This window comes from Clarias gariepinus, chromosome 22 (genome assembly GCF_024256425.1).
Source record: "Clarias gariepinus isolate MV-2021 ecotype Netherlands chromosome 22, CGAR_prim_01v2, whole genome shotgun sequence".
Taxonomy (NCBI): domain Eukaryota; kingdom Metazoa; phylum Chordata; class Actinopteri; order Siluriformes; family Clariidae; genus Clarias; species Clarias gariepinus.
In genome coordinates, this window is record NC_071121.1 from 28,344,345 (window position 1) to 28,357,500 (window position 13,156).

Here is a 13,156-nt window from a genome sequence, read left to right on the forward strand (position 1 = left end):
GCACCATCTATAGCTGTACAAATATTAACATACGTTTGCATAATGTAGATTCTTTGTAACTAGTGTGCAATTCTCTACTGTCCAACACACACTTGTACACACACTCACAGACAGACTGGCATATTTTTTTATTCTCCTACTTTATTTTGGACAGTAAAAACTGTCATGATTATTTTTTCCAGACGGTCTCATGCTCCACTCAAAATCGAGGTCATGGCAGCTAGACAGATGGACAGACAGAGAGATAGAGAGAGAGATAAAGATAGAGAGAGAGGGAGAAAAAGGGAGAGAAAGAAATAAAGAACAAGCGAATTGCCAAATCCAAGAGGATCCCATTAACATCTCTGAGGAAAACCCAAAATCCCCGTCTTTTCCTTCCAAATGCGTTTAGCTCATTAATATTCCACTGCAACATAACCCCCCCCACCCCCTCTGTGTGAGCCAGACATCTGCATTATGACTCCTGCTCAGTGTTAATAATCATTAAGCGCTGGTGTTTGCGGGTATGACCTCACCTTACAGGAGTGTTGTGAAATGCTGCACGAGACAGATGACTGATATGGAGGTAAATTATGAGTTTTTCTTGGATGATCAGGAGAAAGGAGGAAGAACACGATTGAGACTTTTTACTGGTGAGAGACACAGAGCAGAATCAGCTGTGATCAGATGAATGGAGACACACGGAGGAGTTCTGTAATCGCTGCTGTGCGCTTGTGAATCGTTCAGGGGATTGTAATTCCTGACAGCAGCGTGTGAATGTGGAGCGATTCAAATCAATTGTACTCTTCACTCTGTTCTTTGTCATTTCGAGCTCTCAGGATATTACCTGAGGTGCCATAGTAGACCAGCGTGCTGCCAAACCACTTGCTGTTCATACCCAGTGCATTGGTTTAAAAAAAGACAAAAGCTAAAAGACTTTTTCCTCTTGGAAGCGTTTGCCATGAAACAATAGAGTGATCTCAGTTTTGACTTTGGACTCGTCTTCTGCTAGACCTGAAACCAGCTGTCTTTAGATCTTCTAACAGCGTTTTAAGCACATCTGTAGCTAGAATTTCAACCCTGAAGTGTCTGACTGGGGATGTTTTCATAGCGGATGTCACACTCATTTGAATTTTCTCATCATTTATCAGCTTATCCATGACGGCCAGCATGTAGCCTTTTACAGTTTCAGAGTCTGTAAGAGAGACTTTTCTTCCAAGGAACTGAAGAGACTGAAACACCAAGGGAAGCTGCTGTAGCTCACGGTTGGGCTGTGCATGACCACACCCTCTTAGTAAGATGCAGTCAAGCTCAGCACTTTTTCCAGCTTTCTCCTGAGATCCCTCTGGACTTGCCTCTGCTAGTTGTGCCTCATCAGTTTGGCAGTAAAAATAAACAAGTGTTTTTGTTGCCAGAGGCAGCGTTAAACAAACACGTTTTGTCTGCAATTTTACGTTTCTGGGTTAAGAAACGTGTTGTTAAATTGTATCATAAACTATCAACACTCCTAGACACACTTTATATTTACATTAGGGCATTTGAAAGATGCCCTTATCCAGAGCGACGGGACAGTATACATCTGAGTATGTGAGGGTTAAGGGCCGCGCTCAAGGGCCCAACAGTGACAACTTAGTGGTGATCAGTGTTGGTGGATGTTACTTTTTAAAGTAACTAATTACATTACAAAATTACTGTCATTAAAAAGTAATCAGTTACATTACAGCTTTACTTTCAGATAAAAGTAACTAGTTCAGTACTTTTCCACTGCAGAAAACGAAAACTCCTTTGTGATTCCTCATGCATGTTGTTTTAGTCAAGACCTTTATAATTATTCTACCATCATCACTCAGTCAAGTTTGGCCCATAATCTGTTAACTACTAATACCCCAATCTCACCTACTAATACCCCCATCTCACCTACTAATACCCCCATCTCACCTACTAATACCCCATCTCACCTACTAATACCCCCATCTCACCTACTAATCCCCCTATCTCACCTACTAATACCCCTATCTCATCCACTAATACCCCTATCTCACCTACTAATACCCACATCTCACCTACTGATACCCCTATCTCACCTACTGATACCCCTATCTCACCTACTAATACCCCTATCTCACCTACTAATACCCCCATCTCACCTACTAATACCCCTATCTCACCTACTAATACCCCTATCCCACATACTAATACCCCATCTCACATACTAATACCCCTATCTCACATACTAATACCCCCATCTCACCTACTTATACCCCCATCTCACCTACTAATACCCCCATCTCACCTACTAATACCCCCATCTCCCACACTAATACCCCTATCTCATCTACTAATACCCCTATCTCACCTACTGATACCCCCATCTCACCTACTAATACCCCCATCTCACCTACTAATACTTACGGCCACCTACTACGCGGTTTCGCGCGGTGGCCGTAAGTACGGTTCATCATGATTCACTGGGATTTTTGGCGCTGTGATTAGGTTTTCATCTTTTTTTCCATCTTCGCGCGTCGGTCTTCGCATAGTCAAACCGCACAGGTGAGATAGGGGTATAGCAGCAAGAATAACAGAGGGGGGCGGGTTATCAGCCTTACACCCTACACTGGTGATGATGGTGGGGATTCATCCTGGGACCTTCCGGTCAACGGTCCAACACCTTAACCACTGAGCTACGCCTGACACACAGACTCATTTTCACAAGAACACGCACGTGCTGCATTGTGGGTTGAACATTGCTAGGCTACACTAGGTGTTGCATTCACAGAATTCTCAGTTTTTCTCTGCATGTCTGACGAGACCACGGGCCGTGGATCGCTAAGAGATGGCTTTTGAGCCGCATAATATGCTGGACCTGAAGGAACGCTTCCGAGAGCTTCAGTAGCAGGAACATTCCATATTCTACTGTGTTGAATTTAAATAATAAAAATGATCGGTCGTGTATGTAACGTATCTAGTTTAATGTGCGTGTTTTACACCCTGCGTCATGCAGTTTTCATTCTGAGAGTAGATGCACCAGTGATTTCCACCACGTCCTTCTAAACTTTAAAGTTTTTCATTTTCAAAACTATTGGCACCCTCAGTTAGGATGTGGAGAATAATAAGTAAATATCTTTAACCTAAACTTTACACTGAACAATTTTATCTCAGTGAGCTGCAAAAGTTTTCAGCTAAAACGATTAGCATCTCAGTGTTATCATGTCTCAGCTCTAGTGTATTAGCGTTTCTTATCAGAGGGAGCTGGTGTGGAGGCTCTTAGTGAAATATTGCTGTAAAATACAGCCAAGTATCAAAGATACGGAACAGCTGGAATCCAGGGAGACGATAAATCTGTGTGTGTGGTGAAGAGACGCAGCCGCCGTTTCTCCACACATATAAAAACGTCCCAGGGAATTTATGTCCTTGTGTGTGTGTGTGTGTGTGTGTGCAGGGGAACGTGTTTAATAATAAAACATACTTTATTTTATTATGAAGCGTACACTTCATAACACCACACATTAGCTTGAATGCCTTTAGTGTTTACACACACATACACACAGACTGGTTTTCCTTCTCATTCAGTTGCTTTATCAATCTGACAAAACATTTACAGTTCACCATAACCACGGAAAAGCCTCTGGCAGTTACTTGAAACACTTACCATGTTTGTTTGGATGTCTCACACACACACACACACACACACACACAGCCCAGAGACTCTTCAGCTGGCCATGCAAGAGCACAGGTCAAAGGTCACCAGCTCACAGCGAGGTTATTCCAGGACAGTATTTCAGGAGCGTATTTAATGATGTCATTAAGCACCAAAATAGTTGTTTAGAAACAGATTTTTTTGTAAAATTTGCATCTTTTATACAACAAGCTGTGTGTGTGTGTGTGTGTGTGTGTGTGTTTTCATGAGAAACACCATACGAGTCTAACCCTGCGAGCTGCAACTTCTCCATCATCATCAGAGTTTGTTTTTTATCAATTGCAGCATACCGGAGAAATATTTGGTAAATTATAAATATAACTGTAACCATTAGTATGATACATTATCTCTTTTATTTATTCTAATACATTTTTCTGAGGTATTGCAAATCTTTTGAAACATTTAAAAAATGTACTTAATACCAATAGCAGACAGATTAGATGTAGTTGATTGGATTTTATTTAACTTAATTTGGATTTCAAATAAATAGATAATAAGGCAGTCTAGGAGTTAGCATTGTCCACTTGCACCGTCAGGGGTGTGTGTGTGGAGTTTGCATGTTCTCCCCGTGCTTGGTGGGTTTCTTCCGGGTACTCTGGTTTCCTCCCACTGTTCCCAAATTGACAGTGTGTGTGTGTGTGTGTGTGTGTGTGTGGCCTGTGATGGATTGGCACCCTTTCTGTCTATGGTCTACCCCGAATCGTGCCCCTAGTTTCCAGGCACTCCGCGACTCTTAACAAGCGGTATGAAATGAATGAAAAATTAATAAATGGGTAATAAATAAACGTGTGAGGAGTATTCATTAATAAATATAAGGATTGGGGTTTAATAACTGAAAATGTTCTAAGTTTTAATTACACAAAGACTTGTTTTTAACTGAAAACATGAAATAAATATAAGTAAAGAATTGTGTATGATAATCTAAAATAAGAATAATTATGTCACATTCCTCTCACTAGGGGGCAGTACAACACAAACATTAATGCCTTAATATTAACAATATACATTCAGGAAGTAAACAATGTGTGTTTGTCACAAGCAGCAAGGGCGACGTGTGACCAGGGCGATTAGCCAAGCGATTTTTAAAATAAACACATACAGAAGTTACACTGGTATAAATTTGTTCATGATTTTTTTTTCCTTCAGCTGCTCTTTAGAGAAATACAAAAAGCAAGTGAAATCAGAGAAGATCCAGAGAACACTGATCTGTCATGTAAAGACCAAATGTTTTGATTTGTTTATTTTAGTATCGTAATAAACTTTAGAGAAATAATTTGCCCCATGTGTGATTGCACTACACTCCAGTTATAACATTATTCCCCTTTTGCCTTAAAAACAGCCCTGACCCGATGAGGCCTGGACTACTAGATATCCGAAGGTGTCCACAGACGCTCAAATGGACTTGAAGTTGGAAGCGGAGTCAACTCTTTGTCATGTTCCTCAAACTATTCCTGAACAATGTGTTCAGTGTAGGAGCTTTTGGTGGAGGATACGGGTCAGCCTGATCCACAGCTACGCAGCTCCATATACAGCAAACTGTGACGCACTGTGTTCTGACTCCCCTCAGTCAGAGCCAGCGTTCACTTTTTCAGTAGTTTGATCTACAGTAGAGCTTTTATTAGATCAGATGACACGGGCCAGGCTTCACACCCACGAGCATCAGTAAGCCTTGGCCGCCCATGACCCTATCCCCAGTCCATTAGTTTTCCCTTCTTGGAGCTTCATTGGCAGGACTGGAGACATCCCACAAGAGCTGCAGTTATGGAGACGCTCTGACCCAGTCGTCTAGACGTCACCATCTGGCCCTTATCAAAGTCACTTAGATCCTTACACTAGCTCATTTTTCCTGATTCCAACACATCGACTTTAAAAACTGTCTGTTCACTCGCTGCCTAATATATGACCCTCCTCCCATCATCGTCCCCCAACAAGTGGTGCTGTAACCAAATATTCACACATTACTCACTTCACCTCTTAGTGGGTTTAATGTTAATCACCACAGATTATTAGCTATCTCTGTAGCTTCTGACCTAAGAACAAGGTGAATAATTAAAGAATTTTTAGTTTTTCATTTCTTACTCATATCCTACCTGTCTGTCTGTCTAGATTTCTCTCTCTCTCTCTCTCTCTCTCTCTTTCTCTCGACTGTTAAGCAGTTCATTAGATTAGAGGATGCGGGTTAATGTGATCATCACGAAACCCTAAATATAGCACAATCTCCACAGTGGCGTAATGAGATAATGTAGGTCTTGTACACCCTCACCCCTCTCTCATTCTCACTGAAGTGCCCTTAGCCCCAGAAGTACCGTAGGTGGCCTACTTCCTCTTCACTACTCCCTGTTTTCTGCATTCTGTATCTCAGTACGCATCACACTCATCTAATATACAGATTAACAACAAGAAGCGAGCTTAGTGTGTGTGTGTGTGTGTGTGTGTGTGTGTGAGTGTGTGTAGAACTATGTATGTAGTCCCAAACCCCTCGCCCTACTCACTAGGAGATACAGGACCAGACATGTGATATTAAAAAAAAAAAAAACTCAAATCACGACATTCTGATGATTTCAAGGGCACTTTAATTTCAGTTAAAAAGTAAACCCTGTGTTGTAGACATATTACACATATAGACACGATTGCACAAATACACACTCTGTAAATATATATGTACACACCAGAATGATCTCGGAAATAAAAATAAAGCTAGACTTTTATTACTTCTTGCAAACATTCATTATCTTTTCACAGCATTAGAAAAGAATGCAATTATACTTCCAGATCGGCAAAACAAAAAAAAGAGTGACAAATGGACGAGTAAAAAGTGGTGAATGTTATGGATTCACATCACACACATTCAGTTTCTCAGAGGCGTGTCTAACTCCATCATCAGTGTCTGGTTTATCTTTCATGAAAGCTCACTGCTAACACCGGAGACTCCTTCCACTACATCTTACAGAAATGTCTCCTTATCCTGGAGAAAACTTCGCATAAAATCTGTTTATCATCAACATCGTGTGAGCTGTTGCCATGGAAACTTTAACATCAGAAGAAGAGCGTTATTATTAAAGTCAGAGCTGCTGTTAGAGAGAATTAATCAACACCCTCCCACTTATCAGAATCCAGAGTTCTGTACTTGAAAACTTTTAGTGTATGGTCGCTTCAGATTCTGTGTCGTGATCCCATGGAAATGACTTTCATCTTCTCCTTCATCGGCTCTACGCGCTAATCTGAGCTTAGCTGGAGTTCGCCGAGGTCACGCAGAAGGAGGTGAGTGTCCGAGAGTAACACACACCACACACACACACACACACACATCTTTTGTTTATGCAATTAACAGCCCTTGCAGATGAGCAGAGTAGACCCCGCTGAAATATTGTATTATACTAATATAATAACGCTAATAACTGAGAAGTTGTCAAGTGGCAACTGACAAGTGTAAAGCGAGTCCCTTCATACCGCCGCCTTCATCATCACTACAGGCACTTAAAGAGTCGCAGACGTCCATCTACACACACTGGTGTTTGTAAAACTGTTTGAGTCTCGTCAGTCTTTTGTCCATTTTATCATCGGAACACATCTGGAGTAAAGAAGCACATCTGGATTTATATCATGTTTTCCAGACCACATGCTACTAAAGGAAAAAAAAGTAAATATTTACATTGCATCAGTGAATAAGCCGCATTAATATAATGAGCGTTCTGAGAGATTTTTGGCAAAAATATGAGTAAATATATGTGTGTGTGTGTGTGTGTGTGTGTACAAGAATATAATTTATAGATGTAAAACATTCTGGACAGGTGTATTTGTGTATTGACCAAAAAAATGACAACCTCAAAATCTCAGATCTGTGAAACGATTGACTTTAATGTATCGTGCGTATTTGAGTTTGACTAATGCTAAAACGTGAACACGTGCTGACGTGACATGTTCGCACTCGATCCGGTATGTTCTCTCTCTCACACTCTGTGTCCTCCCTCTTTATTCTCCTAATCAGAATCAGAGCTCGGTTCTAGCTCTCAGGCTCATGTTGCTGGTGTGACGGCTGTTTCTTCAGATTTTGGCATCAACTGGAAACTGAACCGAGTGACCTTCTCTCTTCTCCCTCACTCCTCTGTCTCTCTCGGTTCTCGTCTCCAACCATCACGTTCTCCCTCTTTTTGCTTTCTTGCGTAAAAAAAAAAAAAATTATGAAAGTTCTTTAAAGCCAGAAAGGTGTGGACTAGAATTCTTCTCCATACCTTTAGAACAAGCAAGCCAGGACCAAGGTCCTGGAGACCACTGATTTTGCTCTGATCATAAGATCCCTGCTTTATGCTTCACAGTCGTCTCAGAAGATCCCAAAACAAAAGGACCCGCTATTAATCCTCTACCAATAATATTAAAATGTTCGCGTCTCAAATCAGCCTCCATCCTAACTAGCCCTTTCCTCCATCTATCACACATGGTTCTAAGTTTAAATCCTGCTCCATGTTTTTTTGAAGCACATGAAGAAACAGTGTATGTGGTTCTGACCACCACATGGATCCTGCTCTGTGATTGGTTGCTTCTGATGAATTCAAATTGAATTGACTGTGTCGGTCAGGTATAAAGGATCGGCGCAGATCAAACCAAACCTGATTGGTCCATTGTACAATCACTGCTCTCTGATTAGTTAGTTTTTCTTTCGCTTCCATAAACATCTGGCTTTGATCTTCCTCGTTCTGATTGGTCTGTGGCTCTGCCCATCAAGAGCTCCACTCTGACTGGTTGACACGGACACCATGTTTTCAGCACATTCTCTCTCACATAAATAAACAGACCCAAACTTGTCCTGATTGGTCGGTTTCGCAGGTGTACACACTCTGCACCTGAGCCACGCTGTAGTTGCTGAAGTTCCCATCTTTGACGTACGGAGCGGGCTGGTAGTAGCATGTGACGTTTTCCACATTTGGGACGTCGCTATGTTCGGCCAGCGCTCTAACCGCCATCGCGGCGATGATCTCGAGCACTCGGCATCTCTCGCGGTTCATCAGACACACGCTGCTCTCGCGCACCACGTCATGCAGCATGTTCAGGTACGCAAACTTGCACTCCTCCTGTCCGACGAAGTGGCTCTGGAGGTACGACTCGAGTTTGCGATGCTGCTCGGACGCACGTGGGAAGTCGATAAAGAAGCGCGAGCACATGTAGCGCTGCAGCATCTCACGGTAGTCACCTTTTTCGCGGCGGTGTGGGGTGTGAAAGCCTCGCAGTAGCAGGTGGCAGTATTTCAGCAAGCCGCCTCCGCGGATCTCTTCAGGGTTGTGCGTGACGATAAGACGCCGTCGGAGATGATCGAGGGCCCCTGCGAAATCTCCATACACGCTCTCGGCCAGGACGGACGGGTGAAACGAGACGCTCATCACATTCTCCAGAGAGCACTCATAGAACAGAAGGAGCGAGTCCAAGCGGATCTGGAAGGAGTCAACGCTAAACTCAAACTGACGGCGCAGGGAGTCAACAAACTTCAGCTCCACGTTCTTCCCGCTGTTATTGGACAGAGAGATGAGACTCCAGCGGTCCGAGTCATTACACACCTTCACCATCTTCTGAACGTACGCCTCCTGAGACAGAGAGAGACAGAAAGAAAGAGAAACAGATAAAGAATCATATAAAGACATATGCACTAAAGAGAGAGACATGCGTACAGATGGAAAAAGAGGAAAGAATAGAGAGAGAAAAGGAAGTAGATTGAGAAACAGACAGAAACAGAGAAAGAAAAATAGAAATGTCAAGGAAGTGTTGAGATATGTACATTCACAAATCCATGACAGGTTCTTTAACATGTTCTTTTCTCAAGGAGGAGAGCTCACAGCAGTGTAGAACCCGTAACTGAATGTCGCTAATAAAAGCGCTAACTCTCTGCAGGAATATCGAGTCACTCGATGACGTCATGTCTGTGAGATCTGTTCCTCCATCACATGATGATCACACATTAGAGAACGTGACACAGCATGAGTCCCAAAAATGAAAAATGACAAGAAATAGCGAGTGCGCGTGAGAGAGAGATGAGTTTATTGCTTTGAACTCAGCAGTAAAGGCATGTTTTTATTTCAGAGGTCATACAGTGTGAAGTGCACCGGGTTACAGCTCAGACAGACAGCCGTGAAGTGGCGAACTTATCGCTCTTCATCTACACTCAGGAGCGACTTGTGAAAGCAGAACCCTGTGTTTTTCTCTCCCTTATCGCTTCCGCTTCCTTCCACATAGCCACAAGTTCTCTAACGTGTTATAACAGAAGGTGTCGATAAATTCTCTCTAACAGCATTTTCACATTGAGCACTCTACACACATCAGTAAAAACTCCACATGAACCTTGGACAACAGAATTTTTGCGAACATCACGTCTCATTACAACACTTTTTCTCTGCTCTAGCATTTGAGGCTTTTCATAAACGTGTCCACATTCTGGTAAAATACAAAATTGCATTTGGGACGGAGCTGAGTTACCTTGAGCGTGAGCGGCGTTATCTTGGTCTTGTTCACTATTTCTGGCAGAAAGTCCAGAAGAGCATCCAGCACGATGTCTTTAACAGTCTGGAAGTGCAGCTCGTCCTTTAGCTCGGTGCAGAAGATCAGGTCCAGGTCTTTGTACCCTAAGCCGTTGTCCTCTTGCAGGACATGACTGGCGGCCGAGCCGTTCAGCCGAACCTCGCGTACGCAGATGTTCCGCTCGGCCATTCTGCACCGCACGGCTTTGACGATGTTCCGCGGTTTCATCTGCAGCGTGGGGAAACTCCAGCGGCCGTGGATGGGGATGGACTCAGTGAGGACGGTGTCCAGGCGCTTCACCTGCTCCCAGTTCAGCATGCAGTATCTGCTGCGCTTCCTCTCCTTCCACTCCTCGTCCATGTCTTCAGAAGAGTTAACGAGGAGTTTAACGAGGCTCACCAAACAGATTCTTAATAAAGTATTGTCACATTTCAGTTAAAAATAAAGTTGTTAGTAATTTCTTTAGGGATTAAACTGGCAAAATGAATCGGTTCTTTTTAATTAAAGACTGTTTCAGTAATTCAAACTAATTGATTTAAAAGGTTCAGTGAGTAATGAAAGGGTGAAAAAGACAATTCTGTTAAACCGTTAAAAAAAAAATACAAGTACCGTTAATTTGTAGACAGGACCTAGGCTGGCCTAGCCAACAAAAACCAAATCGCTTTCTTTCTTAGAATAATAAACTGTAAAGTGTAAAAATCATATAAATTCTAATTAAAGATGTTATATGAAGAATTATAAAGAATCACAAATGTGTGTTACTGTGGCCCTCATGTTTCTCAACAGTGAACTGATCGATGGGTCAAATAAATCCAAACACACACACTTTGATTCACTTTAACAGGTTTGATTACGAGCTGAGATTAGAGTCGTATTCTGTGGAAGTAATAATTCGCTCAGTCAGTGGTCTCAAGTCTGAGGCTAAAAGGTGGAAATGTTCTGTAGGAGATGTTTTAATTAGTTAGTGAACTGCGACCGATTACATGTAATTTGCACTTTCCTGGTGTGTGTGTGTGTGTGTGTGTGTGTGTGTGTGTGTGTGTGTTACCTGTTCCTCACTTTTTTCTTTCTTTTTTTTTTTTACTGTAACGCAGGACGGTCTTCAGTGGACGTCCTCTCCGTTCGCCTTTACATGACTGCAGTGCTGGAGGGAGAAGGACAGTGATGATGAAGACAAAAGTTAATACTGGATTCAAATTCTGCGGTGGGTGAGGTAAAGGGGTGCCAATACTTTGGATGCTGTGTTACAGTAACTGCAGCTCTGTTTGTCTTTTTGTTTCGTCACTTACATCCTCAATTTTTCTGCGTTTATTACGCACACACACACACACACACACACACGTATATACACAAACACACACGTACACAGGAAACCAGCGGGGTGCAGAATTAACACCTAGACCCTTAACACTTCTGCTGCTGAATTAGGAGAATAAATGCATAAGTTTGTACACCCGGTGCAGCTGCAGGTATAATTCAGTATAAATAAACAGACGGAGTGTAGAAATAATGGCTTGTGTTAATTCTAATGAGCGTCTAGACTACAGCATTAACACCTGGAGTGTAGAATTTATCGAAGAACTCTAACATGTACAGTATTAACTTAAAGTACAAACACTCAGAGTTCTGCACTAACGACTCTGCTGTATTATATTAATTAACACTTTCAGGATTATATTAACACCTCCAGCACTGAAGTAATCAAGCCACAGTCTAGAGTTAACACTCTCACTCACACACACTCACACACACACACACTCTCACACACACACACACACACTCACCCAGCTGAATTAAGAGCTACAGTGGAGTGTAGACCTGATATGATATGGTAATTAAGGTTTGCATTCTGCAAGAATTAACACAGTGTTGAGTTACAACATGCAGTGTTGATTAACGTGTGCAGTAATAATACAGGTAATAAATAAAGTTCTGCATGTTAATAAACACAGACAGTGTGGAACTTTTACACTACTGAATTAGCACCTGTACACTATATTAATACAGTATGAGTGTGTATGTGTATGTGTGTGTGTGTGTGTGTGTGTGTGTGTTGGTCTGCTGTATGTCAGTGTGTGCATAATTATAAAAACATTTCATTTGAACATTAAACACAGTGTTAGTTAATCTCGCCTTGTGTGTGTATGTGTGTGTGTGTGTGTGTGTGTACCTCTATGTAGTCAGTTGTGTCTCCTCCACGCTTCTCCTCCACTCGTCTGCTCTTTCTCTCACTCTACTCTTGCAAAGTCTTGAAGCTGTGATCGACAGCTCATTCAGCCAATAGCCAAGTGGCATAGGTGAAGCCCCACCCACTTCTGATAAACACGGCTACGTTTAATTAATTTAAATAATTTTCTTCCTCTTTTTTTTTTGCTTTGCATCATCAGTAATGCATGTTTGTTTATTGTTACACTGATAAATTCTGTTAAAAACAAGAATTAAGCAAAATTTGATTTTTTAAGTTAAAATTATCTGCATAAGATTATTTTGTAGTAACATTTAAGGTTATCACTGCCTAATTTACAAATGATAATAAAAATAAAAATATTAACTACAGCACTTTTTATTTATTGGGTGAATAGGAGAGAAAGTGTGCTGCAGGGCCCTCTAGAGGAAAAAGAGAGAAATAACATGTGGGGATTTCAGAAGGTGATTCCCTGTTTTAATTTTATTTGTGTTAAAAATGAAAGAAAAAACCTCAGAAAATCTATTAAATCATAAATAACACACATTTGTCTGTATTGAATCCTGTCGAAGTGTTCATTATCACAGATTCTGTAAGTTTCAACTGTAACGTTACTCATCATTTAATCAACTTCAGACAAACACAAATGAGCATAAAGGTGCATAAATGATCATATATTTACTTACACCTCGATACTATATGCAGTTAACTGCCGTGAGACTGATGATCAGGATTCCAAAAGATTACCAACGTGTGTGTGTGTGTGTGTGTGTGTGTGTGTGTGTGCGTTG

General features: G+C 41.7%; 1 protein-coding gene across 7 annotated transcripts in view; it reads right to left on the reverse strand.

Annotated features, from left to right (window-relative positions):
* Window positions 1-7,514: 7,514 nt before the first annotated feature.
* tent5ab (terminal nucleotidyltransferase 5Ab) overlaps window positions 7,515-13,156 on the reverse strand; it is a 5,673-nt gene continuing 31 nt past the window's right edge. Inside the window, exons 1-5 of one of the 7 annotated variants that reach the window (XM_053483134.1) lie at window positions 13,052-13,156; window positions 12,351-12,787; window positions 11,229-11,324; window positions 10,139-10,542; window positions 7,515-9,252 (exon numbers count right to left, since the gene is read on the reverse strand). The exon at window positions 13,052-13,156 is cut by the window's right edge and continues 31 nt beyond it. In XM_053483134.1, the coding sequence (XP_053339109.1) occupies window positions 8,452-9,252; window positions 10,139-10,540 (1,203 nt within the window). In that variant the 5' untranslated portion in view covers window positions 10,541-10,542; window positions 11,229-11,324; window positions 12,351-12,787; window positions 13,052-13,156 and the 3' untranslated portion in view covers window positions 7,515-8,451. Of the gene's footprint in view, window positions 9,253-10,138; window positions 10,590-11,228; window positions 11,325-12,350; window positions 12,788-13,051 lie in introns of all 7 variants that reach the window. The other 6 variants (XM_053483137.1, XM_053483139.1, XM_053483140.1 and 3 more) reach the window with 6 other exon arrangements.